At 37.9% G+C, this 26,685-nt stretch overlaps 1 protein-coding gene across 1 annotated transcript in view; it reads left to right on the top strand.

Annotated features, from left to right (window-relative positions):
* Positions 1 to 26,685, top strand: part of LOC137379810 (lipoxygenase homology domain-containing protein 1-like) — a 302,018-nt gene that overhangs the window by 57,414 nt on the left and 217,919 nt on the right. Inside the window, exon 13 of the mRNA XM_068051579.1 lies at positions 1,987 to 2,141. Within this exon, the coding sequence (XP_067907680.1) occupies positions 1,987 to 2,141 (155 nt within the window). The remainder of the gene's footprint in view (positions 1 to 1,986; positions 2,142 to 26,685) is intronic.

The following is a 26,685-nucleotide window of genomic DNA, read 5'->3' as shown; positions in this document are numbered from 1 at the left end:
TGTATTCTCCAGAGTTTCGAAGAATGAGAGGAGATCTCTTTGAAACCTACAAAATACTTAAAGGGATGGACAGGATAGATGCAACTAAGATGTTTCCCCTGGTTGGTGAGTCTAGAACCAGGGGACACAATTTCAAACTAAGGGGGAAGTCACTAGGACAGAGATCAGGAGAAATTTCTTTAGTCAGAGGGTTGTGAATCTTTGGAATTCTCTACTCCAGAGGGCTGTGAAATCTCAGTCGTTAAGTAGTAAAGCAGAGATTAACAGATTTCTAAATATCAATGGTATAAAGGGATATGAGGATAGTGTGGGGAAAAAGGCATTGAAGTGGATGATCAGCTATGATCGTATTGAATGGCGGGGCAGGTTCAATGGGCTGAATGGCCTACTCCTGTTCCTATGTTCCTATGTATACCAAGGTGCTGCTACCTTGAGAAGTGTGGGGGTGGGAGCATGATAGAAACATCAGGAGAGGAGTCAGTGGGGGTAATTTTGACTGTCGTGTAAACTGGGACCTATCGATTCAGCCACCTGTTATACAGCTTTCAGATTTTCATCTCTATTGACTTCAACACAAATGTAAATCCAAAGAGATATCTAACGGGCAGCTGACTCAATATCGCCCATTATAGAATGACATCCACAGTCAAAATTACCCACATTATTTTCACTCCTTCCTGCAAAATACCAGAAGAGCCACTTGTTATAGTGCAAAGAATTGGAGCTTTTTACAGTTTTTATTTATATTATTTCACTCTCCTCTCCCCCCATTGACGATGCTCTTCTCTTCCTGCCCTGATGTGTGTCATTTCTCACCTGAGACAGTAGGAAGATAATTAGTTAGGGTATGAACAGCTATTAGGTAGTGGATGGCATCAAGGAATATGAGCCAGGAAAGTGAGTTGAGGTAAAAGTTAGATCTTATTGAATGGTGCAGCAGGCTCGAGGGGCCAAATGGCCTACTCCTTTTCCTATTTCTTGTTATGATGGCAGCCCCTTTAGCAGCAAATTCCAACTTCACAATTGGGGAAGTGAATGGCCTTCACTTTTTATCGATTAGTGCTGAGATTGGAAGCTCACTGTGTGTAGGGAAACACTGCAAATTTACAGCTGCTGCTCTTTGTCACAGTGGGTCAGTAATCTTTAACTGTTTGAGCACCACTGAGAGATTGAGAATATGGCCAGAATTTTTCCAAAAGGTAGGCAGTCCCAACGCCGGGACTGAAAGCGGGACCCCAGCCAATGTAAGCAGGCAGTGGGAACCCTGGGGGACATTTTACAGCCAATTACGAGGCTGCTACTGGGACTGCTGTGCAATTGAGGACAGCAGCCCACCTCCCAGAGCTGCTGGACCAATCAGAGGGCGGGCAGAGCCACTGATAGAGGTGGCCACTGCTGAGGCTGCAGGGTGAGAAACAGTGTGCCTGCATGCTGAGGCGCCCTCGAAGGCAAAGTAGACAGGCCCCAGTGATTGGTTGGGGAGGCAGGGGTGCACAATCCAGCAGCACCACCAATGTCGCAGGGGCGGCCGTTGCCGCTGGGAGGGCCCCTCCAATGGCCATGGAGCGGCCATAAAGGAGATCCCCCTCCTGGGAACCTGCTGCGAGGCCAGAAGGGTTTACCTGGCAGTCTCCTGACGCCGGTAAAATGCCGACTGCAGCCAGGGGGGTGGGTGGGGGGAATTGTTGGGAAGTGACTGTTAGTGACCACTTAATTGGTTTAATTGGCCGCCTGCCTCCAGTCAGCGAGCGACCACGCTGCCGAGGTTCCCCCCCGAGAATATTGTGTGGTGGCTGCAAGACGTCGAACTCCCCTCTCAACACCTTCCTCCAGCACGTTATGAGGACTCCTGCCTTCCAGTCCGTCTCCAGATGGCTGGTAAAATCCAGCCCTTTAAAATCAAAACCTGCAAGCAGAGTACTAAATCTAAAATTAAGTTGTGTAACCTCCCTGATAGTCATGATGTTCTGTCTGTGTTCCTTGCAGTGGTGAAGTACCGAGTTATCATCTGCACTGGCAAGGTTGGTGGCAGCGGCACAGATGCCAATGTCTTTATTTGCCTGATTGGCCTACAAGGAGACACAGGGGAGCGAGTGCTTTACGACAGCAAGAATAACGTCAATAAATTTGAGAAGGGCAACGTGAGTACAATATAAGCATTCTTACCAGCAAGTCACTACGCCTTGATATACCCAGGCTGTATATACCCTGATTTACCCTGTCTCTATGTTTGTCCTCTAATTTACCCATCTCTGTGTTTGTACTCTGATTTACCCATCTCTATGTTTGTACTCTAATTTACCCATCTCTGTGTTTGTACTCTGATTTACCCATCTCTATGTTTGTACTCTAATTTACCTATCTCTGTGTTTGTACTCTGATTTACCCATCTCTATGTTTGTACTCTAATTTACCCATCTCTGTGTTTGTACTCTGATTTTCCCATCTCTGTGTTTGTACTCTGATTTACTCATCTCTGTGTTTGTACTCTGATTTACCCATCTCTGTGTTTGTACTCTGATTTTCCCATCTCTGTGTTTGTACTCTGATTTACCCATCTCTGTGTTTGTACTCTGATTTACCCATCTCTGTGTTTGTACTCTGATTTACCCATCTCTGTGTTTGTACTCTGATTTACCCATCTCTGTGTTTGTACTCTGATTTACTCATCTCTGTGTTTGTACTCTGATTTAACCATCTCTGTGCTTGTACTCTGATTTACTCATCTCTGTGTTTGTACTCTGATTTACCCATCTCTGTGTTTGTACTCTGATTTACCCATCTCTGTGTTTGTACTCTGATTTACCCATCTCTGTGTTTGTACTCTGATTTACTCATCTCTGTGTTTGTACTCTAATTTACCAATCTCTGTGTTTGTACTCTGATTTACCCATCTCTGTGTTTGTACTCTGATTTACCCTGTCTCTATGTTTGTACTCTGATTTACCCTGTCTCCATGTTTGTACTCTAATTTACCCATCTCTGTGTTTGTACTCTGATTTACCCATCTCTGTGTTTGTACTCTAATTTACCCATCTCTGTGTTTGTACTCTAATTTACCCTGTCTCTATGTTTGTACTTTAATTTACCCATCTCTGTGTTTGCACTCTATTTTACCCTGTCTCTATGTTTGTACTCTGATTTACCCATCTCTGTGTTTGTACTCTAATTTCCCGTGTCTCTATGTTTGTACTCTAATTTACCCTGTCTCTATGCTTGTACTCTGATTTACCCTGTCTCCATGTTTGTACTCTAATTTACGCATCTCTGTGTTTAACTCTGATTTACCCATCTCTGTGTTTGTACTCTGATTGACCCATCTCTGTGTTTGTACTCTAATTTACCCATCTCTGTGTTTGTACTCTAATTTACCTTGTCTCTATGTTTGTACTCTAATTTACCCTGTCTCTATGTTTGTACTCTGATTTACCCTGTCTCTATGTTTGTACTCTAATTTACCTTGTCTCTTTGTTTGTACTCTGATTTACCCTGTCACTATGTTTGTACTCAGGTTTACCCATCTCTGTGTTTGTACTCTGATTTACCCATCTCTGTGTTTGTACTCTGATTTACCCTGTCTCTATGTTTGTACTCAGATTTACCCTGTCTCTCTGTTTATACTTTGATTTACCAATCTCTGTGTTTGTACTCTGATTTACCCTGTCGCTATGTTTGTACTCTAATTTACCCTGTCTCTATGTTTGTACTCTAATTTACCCTGTCTCTATGTTTGTACTCTAATTCACCCTGTCTCTATGTTTGTACTCTAATTTACCCTGTCTCTGTGTTTGTACTCTGATTTACGCATCTCTGTGTTTGTACTCTAATTTACCCATCTCGATGTTTGTACTCTGATTTACCCATCTCTGTGTTTGTACTCTAATTTACCCTGTCTCTGTGTTTGTACTCTGATTTACCCATCTCTGTGTTTGTACTCTAATTTACCCTGTCTCTACGTTTATACTCTGATTTACCCTGTCTCCATGTTTGTACTCTAATTTACCCATCTCTGTGTTTAACTCTGATTTACCCATCTCTGTGTTTGTACTCTGATTTACCCATCTCTGTGTTTGTACTCTAATTTACCCATCTCTATGTTTGTACTCTAATTTACCCTGTCTCTATGTTTGTACTCTGATTTACCCTGTCTCTATGTTTGTCCTCTAATTTACCTTGTCTCTTTGTTTGTACTCTGATTTACCCATCTCTTTGTTTGTACTCTGATTTACCCATCTCTGTGTTTGTACTCTAATTTACCCTGTCTAATGTTTGTACTCTAATTTACCTTGTCTCTATGTTTGTACTCTAATTTACCCTGTCTCTATGTTTGTACTCTGATTTACCCTGTCTCCACGTTTGTACAATAATTTACCCATCTCTGTGTTTAACTCTGATTTACCCATCTCTGTGTTTGTACTCTGATTTACCCATCTCTGTGTTTGTACTCTAATTTACCCATCTCTGTGTTTGTACTCTAATTTACCCATCTCTATGTTTGTACTCTAATTTACCCTGTCTCTACGTTTATACTCTGATTTACCCTGTCTCCATGTTTGTACTCTAATTTACCCATCTCTGTGTTTAACTCTGATTTACCCATCTCTGTGTTTGTACTCTGATTTACCCATCTCTGTGTTTGTACTCTAATTTACCCATCTCTATGTTTGTACTCTAATTTACCCTGTCTCTATGTTTGTACTCTGATTTACCCTGTCTCTATGTTTGTCCTCTAATTTACCTTGTCTCTTTGTTTGTACTCTGATTTACCCATCTCTTTGTTTGTACTCTGATTTACCCATCTCTGTGTTTGTACTCTAATTTACCTTGTCTCTATGTTTGTACTCTAACTTACCCTGTCTCTATGTTTGTACTCTGATTTACCCTGTCTCTCTGTTTGTACAATAATTTACCCATCTCTGTGTTTAACTCTGATTTACCCATCTCTGTGTTTGTACTCTGATTTACCTTGTCTCTATGTTTGTACTCTAATTTACCCTGTCTCTATGTTTGGACTCTGATTTACCCTGTCTCCATGTTTGTACAATAATTTACCCATCTCTGTGTTTAACTCTGATTTACCCATCTCTGTGTTTGTACTCTGATTTACCCATCTCTGTGTTTGTACTCTAATTTACCCATCTCTGTGTTTGTACTCTAATTTACCTTGTCTCTATGTTTGTACTCTGATTTACCTTGTCTCTTTGTTTGTACTCTGATTTACCCATCTCTGTGTTTGTACTCTAATTTACCTTGTCTCTATGTTTGTACTCTAATTTACCCTGTCTCTATGTTTGTACTCTGATTTACCCTTTCTCTATGTTTGTACTCTAATTTACCCTGTCTCTATGTTTGTACTCTGATTTACCCTGTCTCCATGTTTGTACAATAATTTACCCATCTCTGTGTTTAACTCTGATTTACCCATCTCTGTGTTTGTACTCTGATTTACCCATCTCTGTGTTTGTACTCTAATTTACCCATCTCTGTGTTTGTACTCTAATTTACCTTGTCTCTATGTTTGTACTCTGATTTACCCATCTCTTTGTTTGTACTCTGATTTACCCATCTCTTTGTTTGTACTCTAATTTACACTGTCTAATGTTTGTACTCTAATTTACCTTGTCTCTATGTTTGTACTGAGATTTACCCTGTCTCTCTGTTTGTACTTTGATTTACCCATCTCTGTGTTTCTACTCTGATTTAGCCTGTCTCTGTGTTTGTACTCTGATTTACCCTGTCACTATGTTTGTACTCAGGTTTACCCTGTCTCTATGTTTGTACTCTAATTTACCCTGTCTCTGTGTTTGTACTCTGATTTACCCATCTCTGTGTTTGTACTCTAATTTACCCATCTCTATGTTTGTACTCTGATTTACCCATCTCTGTGTTTGTACTCTAATTTACCCTGTCTCTGTGTTTGTACTCTGATTTACCCATCTCTGTGTTTGTACTCTAATTTACCCTGTCTCTACGTTTATACTCTGATTTACCCTGTCTCCATGTTTGTACAATAATTTACCCATCTCTGTGTTTAACTCTGATTTACCCATCTCTGTGTTTGTACTCTAATTTACCCATCTCTGTGTTTGTACTCTAATTTACCTTGTCTCTATGTTTGTACTCTAATTTACCCTGTCTCTATGTTTGTACTCTGATTTACCCTGTCTCTATGTTTGTACTCTAATTTACCTTGTCTCTTTGTTTGCACTCTGATTTACCCATCTCTTTGTTTGTACTCTGATTTACCCATCTCTGTGTTTGTACTCTAATTTACCCTGTCTAATGTTTGTACTCTAATTTACCTTGTCTCTATGTTTGTACTCTAATTTACCCTGTCTCTATGTCTGTACTCTGATTTACCCTGTCTCCATGTTTGTACAATAATTTACCCATCTCTGTGTTTAACTCTGATTTACCCATCTCTGTGTTTGTACTCTAATTTACCCATCTCTGTGTTTGTACTCTAATTTACCTTGTCTCTATGTTTGTACTCTAATTTACCCTGTCTCTATATTTGTACTCTGATTTACCCTGTCTCTATGTTTGTACAATAATTTACCCATCTCTGTGTTTAACTCTGATTTACCCATCTCTGTGTTTGTACTCTGATTTACCATGTCTCTATGTTTGTACTCTAATTTACCCTGTCTCTATGTTTGTACTCTGATTTACCCTGTCTCCATGTTTGTACAATAATTTACCCATCTCTGTGTTTAACTCTGATTTACCCATCTCTGTGTTTGTACAATAATTTACCCATCTCTGTGTTTAACTCTGATTTACCCATCTCTGTGTTTGTACTCTGATTTACCTTGTCTCTATGTTTGTACTCTAATTTACCCTGTCTCTATGTTTGTACTCTGATTTACCCTGTCTCCATGTTTGTACAATAATTTACCCATCTCTGTGTTTAACTCTGATTTACCCATCTCTGTGTTTGTACTCTGATTTACCCATCTCTGTGTTTGTACTCTGATTTACCCATCTCTGTGTTTGTACTCTAATTTACCTTGTCTCTATGTTTGTACTCTGATTTACCCATCTCTGTGTTTGTACTCTAATTTACCCATCTCTGTGTTTGTACTCTAATTTACCTTGTCTCTATGTTTGTACTCTGATTTACCCATCTCTGTGTTTGTACTCTAATTTACCCTGTCTAATGTTTGTACTCTAATTTACCTTGTCTATATGTTTGTACTGAGATTTACCCTGTCTCTCTGTTTGTACTTTGATTTACCCATCTCTGTGTTTCTACTCTGATTTAGCCTGTCTCTGTGTTTGTACTCTGAATTACCCTGTCACTATGTTTGTACTCAGGTTTACCCGGTCTCTATGTTTGTACTCTAATTTACCCTGTCTCTGTGTTTGTACTCTGATTTACCCATCTCTGTGTTTGTACTCTAATTTACCCATCTCTATGTCTGTACTCTGATTTACCCATCTCTGTGTTTGTACTCTAATTTACCCTGTCTCTGTGTTTGTACTCTGATTTACCCATCTCTGTGTTTGTACTCTAATTTACCCTGTCTCTACGTTTATACTCTGATTTACCCTGTCTCCATGTTTGTACAATAATTTACCCATCTCTGTGTTTAACTCTGATTTACCCATCTCTGTGTTTGTACTCTAATTTACCCATCTCTGTGTTTGTACTCTGATTTACCCATCTCTGTGTTTGTACTCTAATTTACCCATCTCTGTGTTTGTACTCTAATTTACCTTGTCTCTATGTTTGTACTCTAATTTACCCTGTCTCTATGTTTGTACTCTGATTTACCCTGTCTCTATGTTTGTACTCTAATTTACCTTGTCTCTTTGTTTGTACTCTGATTTACCCATCTCTGTGTTTGTACTCTAATTTACCCTGTCTAATGTTTGTACTCTAATTTACCTTGTCTCTATGTTTGTACTCTAATTTACCCTGTCTCTATGTTTGTACTCTGATTTACCCTGTCTCCATGTTTGTACAATAATTTACCCATCTCTGTATTTAACTCTGATTTACCCATCTCTGTGTTTGTACTCTAATTTACCCATCTCTGTGTTTGTACTCTAATTTACCTTGTCTCTATGTTTGTACTCTAATTTACCATGTCTCTATGTTTGTACTCTGATTTACCCTGTCTCTATGTTTGTACAATAATTTACCCATCTCTGTGTTTAACTCTGATTTACCCATCTCTGTGTTTGTACTCTGATTTACCTTGTCTCTATGTTTGTACTCGAATTTACCCTGTCTCTATGTTTGTACTCTGATTTACCCTGTCTCCATGTTTGTACAATAATTTACCCATCTCTGTGTTTAACTCTGATTTACCCATCTCTGTGTTTGTACTCTGATTTACCCATCTCTGTGTTTGTACTCTAATTTACCCATCTTTGTGTTTGTACTCTAATTTACCTTGTCTCTATGTTTGTACTCTAATTTACCCTGTCTCTATGTTTGTACTCTGATTTACCCTGTCTCTATGTTTGTGCAATAATTTACCCATCTCTGTGTTTGTACTCTGATTTACCTTGTCTCTATGTTTGTACTCTAATTTACCCTGTCTCTATGTTTGTACTCTGATTTACCCTGTCTCCATGTTTGTACAATAATTTACCCATCTCTGTGTTTAACTCTGATTTACCCATCTCTGTGTTTGTACTCTGATTTACCCATCTCTGTGTTTGTACTCTAATTTACCCATCTCTGCGTTTGTCCTCTAATTTACCTTGTCTCTATGTTTGTACTCTGATTTACCCATCTCTTTGTTTGTACTCTGATTTACCCATCTCTGTGTTTGTACTCTAATTTAACCTGTCTAATGTTTGTACTCTAATCTACCTTGTCTCTATGTTTGTACTGAGATTTACCCTGTCTCTCTGTTTGTACTTTGATTTACCCATCTCTGTGTTTCTACTCTGATTTAGCCTGTCTCTGTGTTTGTACTCTGATTTACCCTGTCACTATGTTTGTACTCAGGTTTACCCTGTCTCTATGTTTGTACTCTAATTTACCCTGTCTCTGTGTTTGTACTCTGATTTACCCATCTCTGTGTTTGTACTCTAAATTACCCATCTCTATGTTTGTACTCTGATTTACCCATCTCTATGTTTGTACTCTGATTTACCCATCTCTGTGTTTGTACTCTAATTTACCCTGTCTCTGTGTTTGTACTCTGATTTACCCATCTCTGTGTTTGTACTCTAATTTACCCTGTCTCTACGTTTATACTCTGATTTACCCTGTCTCCATGTTTGTACAATAATTTACCCATCTCTGTGTTTAACTCTGATTTACCCATCTCTGTGTTTGTACTCTAATTTACCCATCTCTGTGTTTGTACTCTAATTTACCCATCTCTGTGTTTGTACTCTAATTTACCTTGTCTTTATGTTTGTACTCTAATTTACCCTGTCTCTGTGTTTGTACTCTGATTTACCCATCTCTGTGTTTGTACTCTAAATTACCCATCTCTATGTTTGTACTCTGATTTACCCATCTCTGTGTTTGTACTCTAATTTACCCTGTCTCTGTGTTTGTACTCTGATTTACCCATCTCTGTGTTTGTACTCTAATTTACCCTGTCTCTACGTTTATACTCTGATTTACCCTGTCTCCATGTTTGTACAATAATTTACCCATCTCTGTGTTTAACTCTGATTTACCCATCTCTGTGTTTGTACTCTAATTTACCCATCTCTGTGTTTGTACTCTGATTTACCCATCTCTGTGTTTGTACTCTAATTTACCCATCTCTGTGTTTGTACTCTAATTTACCTTGTCTTTATGTTTGTACTCTAATTTACCCTGTCTCTGTGTTTGTACTCTGATTTACCCATCTCTGTGTTTGTACTCTAAATTACCCATCTCTATGTTTGTACTCTGATTTACCCATCTCTGTGTTTGTACTCTAATTTACCCTGTCTCTGTGTTTGTACTCTGATTTACCCTGTCTCTATGTTTGTACAATAATTTACCCATCTCTGTGTTTAACTCTGATTTACCCATCTCTGTGTTTGTACTCTGATTTACCTTGTCTCTATGTTTGTACTCGAATTTACCCTGTCTCTATGTTTGTACTCTGATTTACCCTGTCTCCATGTTTGTACAATAATTTACCCATCTCTGTGTTTAACTCTGATTTACCCATCTCTGTGTTTGTACTCTGATTTACCCATCTCTGTGTTTGTACTCTAATTTACCCATCTTTGTGTTTGTACTCTAATTTACCTTGTCTCTATGTTTGTACTCTAATTTACCCTGTCTCTATGTTTGTACTCTGATTTACCCTGTCTCTATGTTTGTGCAATAATTTACCCATCTCTGTGTTTGTACTCTGATTTACCTTGTCTCTATGTTTGTACTCTAATTTACCCTGTCTCTATGTTTGTACTCTGATTTACCCTGTCTCCATGTTTGTACAATAATTTACCCATCTCTGTGTTTAACTCTGATTTACCCATCTCTGTGTTTGTACTCTGATTTACCCATCTCTGTGTTTGTACTCTAATTTACCCATCTCTGCGTTTGTCCTCTAATTTACCTTGTCTCTATGTTTGTACTCTGATTTACCCATCTCTTTGTTTGTACTCTGATTTACCCATCTCTGTGTTTGTACTCTAATTTACCCTGTCTAATGTTTGTACTCTAATCTACCTTGTCTCTATGTTTGTACTGAGATTTACCCTGTCTCTCTGTTTGTACTTTGATTTACCCATCTCTGTGTTTCTACTCTGATTTAGCCTGTCTCTGTGTTTGTACTCTGATTTACCCTGTCACTATGTTTGTACTCAGGTTTACCCTGTCTCTATGTTTGTACTCTAATTTACCCTGTCTCTGTGTTTGTACTCTGATTTACCCATCTCTGTGTTTGTACTCTAAATTACCCATCTCTATGTTTGTACTCTGATTTACCCATCTCTATGTTTGTACTCTGATTTACCCATCTCTGTGTTTGTACTCTAATTTACCCTGTCTCTGTGTTTGTACTCTGATTTACCCATCTCTGTGTTTGTACTCTAATTTACCCTGTCTCTACGTTTATACTCTGATTTACCCTGTCTCCATGTTTGTACAATAATTTACCCATCTCTGTGTTTAACTCTGATTTACCCATCTCTGTGTTTGTACTCTAATTTACCCATCTCTGTGTTTGTACTCTAATTTACCCATCTCTGTGTTTGTACTCTAATTTACCTTGTCTTTATGTTTGTACTCTAATTTACCCTGTCTCTGTGTTTGTACTCTGATTTACCCATCTCTGTGTTTGTACTCTAAATTACCCATCTCTATGTTTGTACTCTGATTTACCCATCTCTGTGTTTGTACTCTAATTTACCCTGTCTCTGTGTTTGTACTCTGATTTACCCATCTCTGTGTTTGTACTCTAATTTACCCTGTCTCTACGTTTATACTCTGATTTACCCTGTCTCCATGTTTGTACAATAATTTACCCATCTCTGTGTTTAACTCTGATTTACCCATCTCTGTGTTTGTACTCTAATTTACCCATCTCTGTGTTTGTACTCTGATTTACCCATCTCTGTGTTTGTACTCTAATTTACCCATCTCTGTGTTTGTACTCTAATTTACCTTGTCTTTATGTTTGTACTCTAATTTACCCTGTCTCTGTGTTTGTACTCTGATTTACCCATCTCTGTGTTTGTACTCTAAATTACCCATCTCTATGTTTGTACTCTGATTTACCCATCTCTGTGTTTGTACTCTAATTTACCCTGTCTCTGTGTTTGTACTCTGGTTTACCCATCTCTGTGTTTGTACTCTAATTTACCCTGTCTCTATGTTTATACTCTGATTTACCCTGTCTCTATGTTTGTACAATTATTTACCCATCTCTGTGTTTAACTCTGATTTACCCATCTCTGTGTTTGTACTCTAATTTACCCATCTCTGTGTTTGTACTCTGATTTACCCATCTCTGTGTTTGTACTCTAATTTACCCATCTCTGTGTTTGTACTCTAATTTACCTTGTCTCTATGTTTGTACTCTAATTTACCCTGTCTCTATGTTTGTACTCTGATTTACCCTGTCTCGATGTTTGTACTCTAATTTACCTTGTCTCTTTGTTTGTACTCTGATTTACCCATCTCTTTGTTTGTACTCTGATTTACCCATCTCTGTGTTTGTACTCTAATTTACCCTGTCTAATGTTTGTAGTCTAATTTACCTTGTCTCTATGTTTGTACTCTAATTTACCCTGTCTCTATGTTTGTACTCTAATTTACCCTGTCTCCATTTCTTTTGGGCCTCCTTATCTCGAGAGACAATGGATACGCGCCTGGAGGTGGTCAGTGGTTTGTGAAGCAGCGCCTGGAGTGGCTATAAAGGCCAATTCTGGAGTGACAGGCTCTTCCACAGGTGCTGCAGAGAAATTTGTTTGTTGGGGCTGTTGCACAGTTGGCTCTCCCCTTGCGCCTCTGTCTTTTTTCCTGCCAACTACTAAGTCTCTTCGACTCGCCACAATTTAGCCCTGTCTTTATGGCTGCCCGCCAGCTCTGGCGAATGCTGGCAACTGACTCCCACGACTTGTGATCAATGTCACACGATTTCATGTCGCGTTTGCAGACGTCTTTATAACGGAGACATGGACGGCCGGTGGGTCTGATACCAGTGGCGAGCTCGCTGTACAATGTGTCTTTGGGGATCCTGCCATCTTCCATGCGGCTCACATGGCCAAGCCATCTCAAGCGCCGCTGACTCAGTAGTGTGTATAAGCTGGGGCTGTTGGCCGCTTCAAGGACTTCTGTGTTGGAGATATAGTCCTGCCACCTGATGCCAAGTATTCTCCGAAGGCAGCGAAGATGGAATGAATTGAGACGTCGCTCTTGGCTGGCATACGTTGTCCAGGCCTCGCTGCCGTAGAGCAAGGTACTGAGGACACAGGCCTGATACACTCGGACTTTTGTGTTCCGTGTCAGTGCGCCATTTTCCCACACTCTCTTGGCCAGTCTGAACATAGCAGTGGAAGCCTTACCCATGCGCTTGTTGATTTCTGCATCTAGAGACAGGTTACTGGTGATAGTTGAGCCTAGGTAGGTGAACTCTTGAACCACTTCCAGAGCGTGGTCGCCAATATTGATGGATGGAGCATTTCTGACATCCTGCCCCATGATGTTCGTTTTCTTGAGGCTGATGGTTAGGCCAAATTCATTGCAGGCAGACGCAAACCTGTCGATGAGACTCTGCAGGCATTCTTCAGTGTGAGATGTTAAAGCAGCATCGTCAGCAAAGAGGAGTTCTCTGATGAGGACTTTCCGTACTTTGGACTTCGCTCTTAGACGGGCAAGGTTGAACAACCTGCCCCCTGATCTTGTGTGGAGGAAAATTCCTTCTTCAGAGGATTTGAACGCATGTGAAAGCAGCAGGGAGAAGAAAATCCCAAAAAGTGTGGGTGCGAGAACACAGCCCTGTTTCACACCACTCAGGATAGGAAAGGGCTCTGATGAGGAGCCACCATATTGAATTGTGCCTTTCATATTGTCATGGAATGAGGTGATGATACTTAGTAGCTTTGGTGGACATCCGATCTTTTCTAGTAGTCTGAAGAGACCACGTCTGCTGACGAGGTCAAAGGCTTTGGTGAGATCAATGAAAGCAATGTAGAGGGGCATCTGTTGTTCACGGCATTTCTCCTGTATCTGACGAAGGGAGAACAGCATGTCAATAGTCGATCTCTCTGCACGAAAGCCACACTGTGCCTCAGGGTAGACGCGCTCGGCCAGCTTCTGGAGCCTGTTCAGAGCGACTCGAGCAAAGACTTTCCCCACTATGCTGAGCAGGGAGATTCCACGGTAGTTGTTGCAGTCACCGCGGTCACCTTTGTTTTTATAGAGGGTGATGATGTTGGCATCGCGCATGTCCTGGGGTACTCTAATTTACCCTGTCTCCATGTTTGTACAATAATTTACCCATCTCTGTGTTTAACTCTGATTTACCCATCTCTGTGTTTGTACTCTAATTTACCCATCTCTGTGTTTGTACTCTAATTTACCTTGTCTCTATGTTTGTACTCTAATTTACCCTGTCTCTCTGTTTGTACAATAAATTACCCATCTCTGTGTTTAACTCTGATTTACCCACCTCTGTGTTTGTACTCTGATTTACCTTGTCTCTATGTTTGTACTCTAATTTACCCTGTCTCTATGTTTGTACTCTGATTTACCCTGTCTCCATGTTTGTACAATAATTTACCCATCTCTGTGTTTAACTCTGATTTACCCATCTCTGTGTTTGTACTCTGATTTACCCATCTCTGTGTTTGTACTCTAATTTACCCATCTCTGTGTTTGTACTCTAATTTACCTTGTCTCTATGTTTGTTCTCTAATTTACCCTGTCTCTATGTTTGTACTCTGATTTACCCTGTCTCTATGTTTGTACAATAATTTTCCCATCTCTGTGTTTAACTCTGATTTACCCATCTCTGTGTTTGTACTCTGATTTACCTTGTCTCTATGTTTGTACTCTAATTTACCCTGTCTCTACGTTTGTACTCTGATTTACCCTGTCTCCATGTTTGTACAATAATTTACCCATCTCTGTGTTTAACTCTGATTTACCCATCTCTGTGTTTGTACTCTGATTTACCCATCTCTGTGTTTGTACTCTAATTTACCCATCTCTGTGTTTGTACTCTAATTTACCTTGTCTCTATGTTTGTACTCTGATTTACCCATCTCTTTGTTTGTACTCTGATTTACCCATCTCTGTGTTTGTACTCTAATTTACCCTGTCTAATGTTTGTACTCTAATTTACCTTGTCTCGATGTTTGTACTGAGATTTACCCTGTCTCTCTGTTTGTACTTTGATTTACCCATCTCTGTGTTTCTACTCTGATTTAGCCTGTCTCTGTGTTTGTACTCTGATTTACCCTGTCACTATGTTTGTACTCAGGTTTACCCTGTCTCTATGTTTGTACTCTAATTTACCCTGTCTGTGTTTGTACTCTGATTTACCCATCTCTGTGTTTGTACTCTAAATTACCCATCTCTATGTTTGTACTCTGATTTACCCATCTCTGTGTTTGTACTCTAATTTACCCTGTCTCTGTGTTTGTACTCTGATTTACCCATCTCTGTGTTTGTACTCTAATTTACCCTGTCTCTACGTTTATACTCTGATTTACCCTGTCTCCATGTTTGTACAATAATTTACCCATCTCTGTGTTTAACTCTGATTTACCCATCTCTGTGTTTGTACTCTAATTTACCCATCTCTGTGTTTGTACTCTGATTTACCCATCTCTGTGTTTGTACTCTAATTTACCCATCTCTGTGTTTGTACTCTAATTTACCTTGTCTCTATGTTTGTACTCTAATTTACCCTGTCTCTATGTTTGTACTCTAATTTACCTTGTCTCTTTGTTTGTACTCTGATTTACCCATCTCTTTGTTTGTACTCTGATTTACCCATCTCTGTGTTTGTACTCTAATTTACCCTGTCTAATGTTTGTACTCTAATTTACCTTGTCTCTATGTTTGTACTCTAATTTACCCTGTCTCTATGTTTGTACTCTGATTTACCCTGTCTCCATGTTTGTACAATAATTTACCCATCTCTGTGTTTAACTCTGATTTACCCATCTCTGTGTTTGTACTCTAATTTACCCATCTCTGTGTTTGTACTCTAATTTACCTTGTCTCTATGTTTGTACTCTAATTTACCCTGTCTCTATGTTTGTACTCTGATTTACCCTGTCTCTATGTTTGTACAATAATTTACCCATCTCTGTGTTTAACTCTGATTTACCCATCTCTGTGTTTGTACTCTGATTTACCTTGTCTCTATGTTTGTACTCTAATTTACCCTGTCTCTATGTTTGTACTCTGCTTTACCCTGTCTCCATGTTTGGACAATAATTTACCCATCTCTGTGTTTAACTCTGATTTACCCATCTCTGTGTTTGTACTCTGATTTACCCATCTCTGTGTTTGTACTCTAATTTACCCATCTCTGTGTTTGTACTCTAATTTACCTTGTCTCTATGTTTGTACTCTATTTTACCCTGTCTCTATGTTTGTACTCTGATTTACCCTGTCTCTATGTTTGTACAATAATTTACCCATCTCTGTGTTTAACTCTGATTTACCCATCTCTGTGTTTGTACTCTAATTTACCTTGTCTCTATGTTTGTACTCTAATTTACCTTGTCTCTATGTTTGTACTCTAATTTACCCTGTCTCCATGTTTGTACAATCATTTACCCTGTCTCCATGTTTGTACAATAATTTACCCATCTCTGTGTTTAACTCTGATTTACCCATCTCTGTGTTTGTACTCTGATTTACCCATCTCTGTGTTTGTACTCTAATTTACCCATCTCTGTGATTGTACTCTAATTTACCTTGTCTCTATGTTTGTACTCTAATTTACCCTGTCTCTATGTTTGTACTCTGATTTACCCTGTCTCTATGTTTGTACAATAATTTACCCATCTCTGTGTTTAACTCTGATTTACCCATCTCTGTGTTTGTACTCTGATTTACCTTGTCTCTATGTTTGTACTCTAATTTACCCTGTCTCTATGTTTGTACTCTGCTTTACCCTGTCTCCATGTTTGGACAATAATTTACCCATCTCTGTGTTTAACTCTGATTTACCCATCTCTGTGTTTGTACTCTGATTTACCCATCTCTGTGTTTGTACTCTAATTTACCCATCTCTGTGTTTGTACTCTAATTTACCTTGTCTCTATGTTTGTACTCTAATTTACCCTGTCTCTATGTTTGTACTCTGATTTACCCTGTCTCTATGTTTGTACAATAATTTACCCATCTCTGTGTTTAACTCTGATTTACCCATCTCTGTGTTTGTACTCTGATTTACCTTGTCTCTATGTTTGTACTCTAATTTACCTTGTCTCTATGTTTGTACTCTAATTTACCCTGTCTCCATGTTTGTACAATAATTTACCCATCTCTGTGTTTAACTCTGATTTACCCATCTCTGTGTTTGTACTCTGATTTACCCATCTCTGTGTTTGTACTCTAATTTACCCATCTCTGTGTTTGTACTCTGATTTACCCATCTCTGTGTTTGTACTCTGATTTACCCTGTCTCTATGTTTGTACTCTAATTTACCTTGTCTCTATGTTTGTACTCTAATTTACCCTGTCTCTATGTTTGTACTCTGATTTACCCTTTCTCTATGTTTGTACTCTAATTTACCCTGTCTCTATGTTTGTACTCTGATTTACCCTGTCTCCATGTTTGTACAATAATTTACCCATCTCTGTGTTTGTACTCTGATTTACCTTGTCTCTATGTCTGTACTCTAATTTACCTTGTCTCTTTGTTTGTACTCTGATTTACCCATCTCTGTGTTTGTACTCTAATTTACCCTGTCTCTATGTTTGTACTCTGATTTACCCTGTCTCTATGTTTGTACTCTAATTTACCTTGTCTCTATGTTTGTACTCTGATTTACCCTGTCTCCATGTTTGTACAATAATTTACCCATCTCTGTGTTTAACTCTGATTTACCCATCTCTGTGTTTGTACTCTGATTTACCCATCTCTGTGTTTGTACTCTAATTTACCCTGTCTAATGTTTGTACTCTAATTTACCTTGTCTCTATGTTTGTACTGAGATTTACCCTGTCTCTCTGTTTGTACTTTGATTTACCCATCTCTGTGTTTCTACTCTGATTTAGCCTGTCTCTGTGTTTGTACTCTGATTTACCCTGTCACTATGTTTGTACTCAGGTTTACCCTGTCTCTATGTTTGTACTCTAATTTACCCTGTCTCTGTGTTTGTACTCTGATTTACCCATCTCTGTGTTTGTACTCTAATTTACCCATCTCTGTGTTTGTACTCTAATTTACCTTATCTCTATGTTTGTACTCTAATTTACCTTGTCTCTTTGTTTGTACTCTGATTTACCCATCTCTTTGTTTGTACTCTGATTTACCCATCTCTGTGTTTGTACTCTAATTTACCCTGTCTAATGTTTGTACTCTGATTTACCCTGTCTCTATGTTTGTACTCTGATTTACCCTGTCTCCATGTTTGTATAATAATTTACCCATCTCTGTGTTTAACTCTGATTTACCCATCTCTGTGTTTGTACTCTGATTTACCCATCTCTGTGTTTGTACTCTAATTTACCCATCTCTGTGTTTGTACTCTGATTTACCCATCTCTGTGTTTGTACTCTAATTTACCCTGTCTAATGTTTGTACTCTAATTTACCTTGTCTCTATGTTTGTACTCTAATTTACCCTGTCTCTATGTTTGTACTCTGATTTACCCTGTCTCCATGTTTGTACAATAATTTACCCATCTCTGTGTTTAACTCTGATTTACCCATCTCTGTGTTTGTACTCTAATTTACCCATCTCTGTGTTTGTACTCTAATTTACCTTGTCTCTATGTTTGTACTCTAATTTACCCTGTCTCTATGTTTGTACTCTGATTTACCCTGTCTCTATGTTTGTACAATAATTTACCCATCTCTGTGTTTAACTCTGATTTACCCATCTCTGTGTTTGTACTCTGATTTACCTTGTCTCTATGTTTGTACTCTAATTTACCCTGTCTCTATGTTTGTACTCTGCTTTACCCTGTCTCCATGTTTGGACAATAATTTACCCATCTCTGTGTTTAACTCTGATTTACCCATCTCTGTGTTTGTACTCTGATTTACCCATCTCTGTGTTTGTACTCTAATTTACCCATCTCTGTGTTTGTACTCTAATTTACCTTGTCTCTATGTTTGTACTCTAATTTACCCTGTCTCTATGTTTGTACTCTGATTTACCCTGTCTCTATGTTTGTACAATAATTTACCCATCTCTGTGTTTAACTCTGATTTACCCATCTCTGTGTTTGTACTCTGATTTACCTTGTCTCTATGTTTGTACTCTAATTTACCTTGTCTCTATGTTTGTACTCTAATTTACCCTGTCTCCATGTTTGTACAATAATTTACCCATCTCTGTGTTTAACTCTGATTTACCCATCTCTGTGTTTGTACTCTGATTTACCCATCTCTGTGTTTGTACTCTAATTTACCCATCTCTGTGTTTGTACTCTAATTTACCCATCTCTGTGTTTGTACTCTAATTTACCTTGTCTCTATGTCTGTACTCTAATTTACCTTGTCTCTTTGTTTGTACTCTGATTTACCCATCTCTGTGTTTGTACTCTGATTTACCCTGTCTCTATGTTTGTACTCTAATTTACCTTGTCTCTATGTTTGTACTCTAATTTACCCTGTCTCTATGTTTGTACTCTGATTTACCCTTTCTCTATGTTTGTACTCTAATTTACCCTGTCTCTATGTTTGTACTCTGATTTACCCTGTCTCCATGTTTGGACAATAATTTACCCATCTCTGTGTTTGTACTCTGATTTACCTTGTCTCTATGTCTGTACTCTAATTTACCTTGTCTCTTTGTTTGTACTCTGATTTACCCATCTCTGTGTTTGTACTCTAATTTACCCTGTCTCTATGTTTGTACTCTGATTTACCCTGTCTCTATGTTTGTACTCTAATTTACCTTGTCTCTATGTTTGTACTCTGATTTACCCTGTCTCCATGTTTGTACAATAATTTACCCATCTCTGTGTTTAACTCTGATTTACCCATCTCTGTGTTTGTACTCTGATTTACCCATCTCTGTGTTTGTACTCTAATTTACCCTGTCTAATGTTTGTACTCTAATTTACCTTGTCTCTATGTTTGTACTGAGATTTACCCTGTCTCTCTGTTTGTACTTTGATTTACCCATCTCTGTGTTTCTACTCTGATTTAGCCTGTCTCTGTGTTTGTACTCTGATTTACCCTGTCACTATGTTTGTACTCAGGTTTACCCTGTCTCTATGTTTGTACTCTAATTTACCCTGACTCTGTGTTTGTACTCTGATTTACCCATCTCTGTGTTTGTACTCTAATTTACCCATCTCTGTGTTTGTACTCTAATTTACCTTATCTCTATGTTTGTACTCTAATTTACCTTGTCTCTTTGTTTGTACTCTGATTTACCCATCTCTTTGTTTGTACTCTGATTTACCCATCTCTGTGTTTGTACTCTAATTTACCCTGTCTAATGTTTGTACTCTGATTTACCCTGTCTCTATGTTTGTACTCTGATTTACCCTGTCTCCATGTTTGTATAATAATTTACCCATCTCTGTGTTTAACTCTGATTTACCCATCTCTGTGTTTGTACTCTGATTTACCCATCTCTGTGTTTGTACTCTAATTTACCCATCTCTGTGTTTGTACTCTGATTTACCCATCTCTGTGTTTGTACTCTAATTTACCCTGTCTAATGTTTGTACTCTAATTTACCTTGTCTCTATGTTTGTACTCTAATTTACCCTGTCTCTATGTTTGTACTCTGATTTACCCTGTCTCCATGTTTGTACAATAATTTACCCATCTCTGTGTTTAACTCTGATTTACCCATCTCTGTGTTTGTACTCTAATTTACCCATCTCTGTGTTTGTACTCTAATTTACCTTGTCTCTATGTTTGTACTCTAATTTACCCTGTCTCTATGTTTGTACTCTGATTTACCCTGTCTCTATGTTTGTACAATAATTTACCCATCTCTGTGTTTAACTCTGATTTACCCATCTCTGTGTTTGTACTCTGATTTACCTTGTCTCTATGTTTGTACTCTAATTTACCCTGTCTCTATGTTTGTACTCTGCTTTACCCTGTCTCCATGTTTGTACAATAATTTACCCATCTCTGTGTTTAACTCTGATTTACCCATCTCTGTGTTTGTACTCTGATTTACCCATCTCTGTGTTTGTACTCTAATTTACCCATCTCTGTGTTTGTACTCTAATTTACCTTGTCTCTATGTTTGTACTCTAATTTACCCTGTCTCTATGTTTGTACTCTGATTTACCCTGTCTCTATGTTTGTACAATAATTTACCCATCTTTGTGTTTAACTCTGATTTACCCATCTCTGTGTTTGTACTCTGATTTACCTTGTCTCTATGTTTGTACTCTAATTTACCCTGTCTCTATGTTTGTACTCTAATTTACCCTGTCTCTATGTTTGTACTCTAATTTACCTTGTCTCTTTGTTTGTACTCTGATTTACCCATCTCTTTGTTTGTACTCTGATTTACCCATCTCTGTGTTTGTACTCTAATTTACCCTGTCTAATGTTTGTACTCTAATTTACCTTGTCTCTATGTTTGTACTCTAATTTACCCTGTCTCTATGTTTGTACTCTGATTTACCCTGTCTTCATGTTTGTACAATAATTTACCCATCTCTGTGTTTAACTCTGATTTACCCATCTCTGTGTTTGTACTCTAATTTACCCATCTCTGTGTTTGTACTCTAATTTACCTTGTCTCTATGTTTGTACTCTAATTTACCCTGTCTCTATGTTTGTACTCTGATTTACCCTGTCTCTATGTTTGTACAATAATTTACCCATCTCTGTGTTTAACTCTGATTTACCCATCTCTGTGTTTGTACTCTGATTTACCTTGTCTCTATGTTTGTACTCTAATTTACCCTGTCTCTATGTTTGTACTCTGCTTTACCCTGTCTCCATGTTTGGACAATAATTTACCCATCTCTGTGTTTAACTCTGATTTACCCATCTCTGTGTTTGTACTCTGATTTACCCATCTCTGTGTTTGTACTCTAATTTACCCATCTCTGTGTTTGTACTCTAATTTACCTTGTCTCCATGTTTGTACTCTAATTTACCCTGCCTCTATGTTTGTACTCTGATTTACCCTGTCTCTATGTTTGTACAATAATTTACCCATCTCTGTGTTTAACTCTGATTTACCCATCTCTGTGTTTGTACTCTGATTTACCTTGTCTCTATGTTTGTACTCTGATTTACCCTGTCTCCATGTTTGTACAATAATTTACCCATCTCTGTGTTTAACTCTGATTTACCCATCTCTGTGTTTGTACTCTGATTTACCCATCTCTGTGTTTGTACTCTAATTTACCCATCTCTGTGTTTGTACTCTAATTTACCTTGTCTCTATGTCTGTACTCTAATTTACCTTGTCTCTTTGTTTGTACTCTGATTTACCCATCTCTGTGTTTGTACTCTAATTTACCCTGTCTCTATGTTTGTACTCTGATTTACCCTGTCTCTATGTTTGTACTCTAATTTACCTTGTCTCTATGTTTGTACTCTAATTTACCCTGTCTCTATGTTTGTCCTCTGATTTACCCTTTCTCTATGTTTGTACTCTAATTTACCCTGTCTCAATGTTTGTACTCTGATTTACCCTGTCTCCATGTTTGTACAATAATTTACCAATCTCTGTGTTTGTACTCTGATTTACCTTGTCTCTATGTCTGTACTCTAATTTACCTTGTCTCTTTGTTTGTACTCTGATTTACCCATCTCTGTGTTTGTACTCTAATTTACCCTGTCTCTATGTTTGTACTCTGATTTACCCTGTCTCTATGTTTGTCCTCTGATTTACCTTGTCTCTATGTTTGTACTCTAATTTACCCTGTCTCTATGTTTGTACTCTGATTTACCCTGTCTCCATGTTTGTACAATAATTTACCCATCTCTGTGTTTAACTCTGATTTACCCATCTCTGTGTTTGTACTCTGATTTACCCATCTCTGTGTTTGTACTCTAATTTACCCTGTCTAATGTTTGTACTCTAATTTACCTTGTCTCTATGTTTGTACTGAGATTTACCCTGTCTCTCTGTTTGTACTTTGATTTACCCATCTCTGTGTTTCTACTCTGATTTAGCCTGTCTCTGTGTTTGTACTCTGATTTACCCTGTCTCTATGTTTGTACTCTGATTTACCCTGTCTCCATGTTTGTACAATAATTTACCCATCTCTGTGTTTAACTCTGATTTACCCATCTCTGTGTTTGTACTCTGATTTACCCATCTCTGTGTTTGTACTCTAATTTACCCATCTCTGTGTTTGTACTCTAATTTACCCATCTCTGTGTTTGTACTCTAATTTACCTTGTCTCTATGTTTGTACTCTGATTTACCCATCTCTTTGTTTGTACTCTGATTTACCCATCTCTGTGTTTGTACTCTAATTTACCCTGTCTCATGTTTGTACTGTAATTTACCTTGTCTCTATGTTTGTACTGAGATTTACCCTGTCTCTCTGTTTGTACTTTGATTTACCCATCTCTGTGTTTCTACTCTGATTTAGCCTGTCTCTGTGTTTGTACTCTGATTTACCCTGTCACTATGTTTGTACTCAGGTTTACCCTGTCTCTATGTTTGTACTCTAATTTACCCTGTCTCTGTGTTTGTACTCTGATTTACCCATCTCTGTGTTTGTACTCTAAATTACCCATCTCTATGTTTGTACTCTGATTTACCCATCTCTGTGTTTGTACTCTGATTTACCCGTCTCTGTGTTTGTACTCTGATTTACCCATCTCTGTGTTTGTACTCTAATTTACCCTGTCTCTACGTTTATACTCTGATTTACCCTGTCTCCATGTTTGTACAATAATTTACCCATCTCTGTGTTTAACTCTGATTTACCCATCTCTGTGTTTGTACTCTAATTTACCCATCTCTGTGTTTGTACTCTGATTTACCCATCTCTGTGTTTGTACTCTAATTTACCCATCTCTGTGTTTGTACTCTAATTTACCTTGTCTCTATGTTTGTACTCTAATTTACCCTGTCTCTATGTTTGTACTCTAATTTACCTTGTCTCTTTGTTTGTACTCTGATTTACCCATCTCTTTGTTTGTACTCTGATTTACCCATCTCTGTGTTTGTACTCTAATTTACCCTGTCTAATGTTTGTACTCTAATTTACCTTGTCTCTATGTTTGTACTCTAATTTTCCCTGTCTCTATGTTTGTACTCTGATTTACCCTGTCTCTATGTTTGTACAATAATTTACCCATCTCTGTGTTTAACTCTGATTTACCCATCTCTGTGTTTGTACTCTGATTTACCTTGTCTCTATGTTTGTACTCTAATTTACCTTGTCTCTATTTTTGTACTCTAATTTACCCTGTCTCCATGTTTGTACAATAATTTACCCATCTCTGTGTTTAACTCTGATTTACCCATCTCTGTGTTTGTACTCTGATTTACCCATCTCTGTGTTTGTACTCTAATTTACCCATCTCTGTGTTTGTACTCTAATTTACCCATCTCTGTGTTTGTACTCTAATTTACCTTGTCTCTATGTCTGTACTCTAATTTACCTTGTCTCTTTGTTTGTACTCTGATTTACCCATCTCTGTGTTTGTACTCTGATTTACCCTGTCTCTATGTTTGTACTCTAATTTACCTTGTCTCTATGTTTGTACTCTAATTTACCCTGTCTCTATGTTTGTACTCTGATTTACCCTTTCTCTATGTTTGTACTCTAATTTACCCTGTCTCTATGTTTGTACTCTGATTTACCCTGTCTCCATGTTTGTACAATAATTTACCCATCTCTGTGTTTGTACTCTAATTTACCCATCTCTGTGTTTGTACTCTAATTTACCTTCTCTCTATGTCTGTACTCTAATTTACCTTGTCTCTTTGTTTGTACTCTGATTTACCCATCTCTGTGTTTGTACTCTGATTTACCCTGTCTCTATGTTTGTACTCTAATTTACCTTGTCTCTATGTTTGTACTCTAATTTACCCTGTCTCTATGTTTGTACTCTGATTTACCCTTTCTCTATGTTTGTACTCTAATTTACCCTGTCTCTCTGTTTGTACTCTGATTTACCCTGTCTCCATGTTTGTACAATAATTTACCCATCTCTGTGTTTGTACTCTGATTTACCTTGTCTCTATGTCTGTACTCTAATTTACCTTGTCTCTTTGTTTGTACTCTGATTTACCCATCTCTGTGTTTGTACTCTAATTTACCCATCTCTGTGTTTGTACTCTAATTTACCTTGTCTCTATGTTTGTACTCTAATTTACCCTGTCTCTATGTTTGTACTCTGATTTACCCTGTCTCTATGTTTGTACAATAATTTACCCATCTTTGTGTTTAACTCTGATTTACCCATCTCTGTGTTTGTACTCTGATTTACCTTGTCTCTATGTTTGTACTCTAATTTACCCTGTCTCTATGTTTGTACTCTAATTTACCCTGTCTCTATGTTTGTACTCTAATTTACCTTGTCTCTTTGTTTGTACTCTGATTTACCCATCTCTTTGTTTGTACTCTGATTTACCCATCTCTGTGTTTGTACTCTAATTTACCCTGTCTAATGTTTGTACTCTAATTTACCTTGTCTCTATGTTTGTACTCTAATTTACCCTGTCTCTATGTTTGTACTCTGATTTACCCTGTCTTCATGTTTGTACAATAATTTACCCATCTCTGTGTTTAACTCTGATTTACCCATCTCTGTGTTTGTACTCTAATTTACCCATCTCTGTGTTTGTACTCTAATTTACCTTGTCTCTATGTTTGTACTCTAATTTACCCTGTCTCTATGTTTGTACTCTGATTTACCCTGTCTCTATGTTTGTACAATAATTTACCCATCTCTGTGTTTAACTCTGATTTACCCATCTCTGTGTTTGTACTCTGATTTACCTTGTCTCTATGTTTGTACTCTAATTTACCCTGTCTCTATGTTTGTACTCTGCTTTACCCTGTCTCCATGTTTGGACAATAATTTACCCATCTCTGTGTTTAACTCTGATTTACCCATCTCTGTGTTTGTACTCTGATTTACCCATCTCTGTGTTTGTACTCTAATTTACCCATCTCTGTGTTTGTACTCTAATTTACCTTGTCTCCATTATTGTACTCTAATTTACCCTGCCTCTATGTTTGTACTCTGATTTACCCTGTCTCTATGTTTGTACAATAATTTACCCATCTCTGTGTTTAACTCTGATTTACCCATCTCTGTGTTTGTACTCTGATTTACCTTGTCTCTATGTTTGTACTCTGATTTACCCTGTCTCCATGTTTGTACAATAATTTACCCATCTCTGTGTTTAACTCTGATTTACCCATCTCTGTGTTTGTACTCTGATTTACCCATCTCTGTGTTTGTACTCTAATTTACCCATCTCTGTGTTTGTACTCTAATTTACCTTGTCTCTATGTCTGTACTCTAATTTACCTTGTCTCTTTGTTTGTACTCTGATTTACCCATCTCTGTGTTTGTACTCTAATTTACCCTGTCTCTATGTTTGTACTCTGATTTACCCTGTCTCTATGTTTGTACTCTAATTTACCTTGTCTCTATGTTTGTACTCTAATTTACCCTGTCTCTATGTTTGTCCTCTGATTTACCCTTTCTCTATGTTTGTACTCTAATTTACCCTGTCTCAATGTTTGTACTCTGATTTACCCTGTCTCCATGTTTGTACAATAATTTACCAATCTCTGTGTTTGTACTCTGATTTACCTTGTCTCTATGTCTGTACTCTAATTTACCTTGTCTCTTTGTTTGTACTCTGATTTACCCATCTCTGTGTTTGTACTCTAATTTACCCTGTCTCTATGTTTGTACTCTGATTTACCCTGTCTCTATGTTTGTCCTCTGATTTACCTTGTCTCTATGTTTGTACTCTAATTTACCCTGTCTCTATGTTTGTACTCTGATTTACCCTGTCTCCATGTTTGTACAATAATTTACCCATCTCTGTGTTTAACTCTGATTTACCCATCTCTGTGTTTGTACTCTGATTTACCCATCTCTGTGTTTGTACTCTAATTTACCCTGTCTAATGTTTGTACTCTAATTTACCTTGTCTC

The sequence above is a fragment of the Heterodontus francisci genome, chromosome 1 (genome assembly GCF_036365525.1).
Source record: "Heterodontus francisci isolate sHetFra1 chromosome 1, sHetFra1.hap1, whole genome shotgun sequence".
NCBI classification, from domain to species: Eukaryota; Metazoa; Chordata; class Chondrichthyes; order Heterodontiformes; family Heterodontidae; genus Heterodontus; species Heterodontus francisci.
This window is presented reverse-complemented; position numbering and strand designations above follow the sequence as displayed.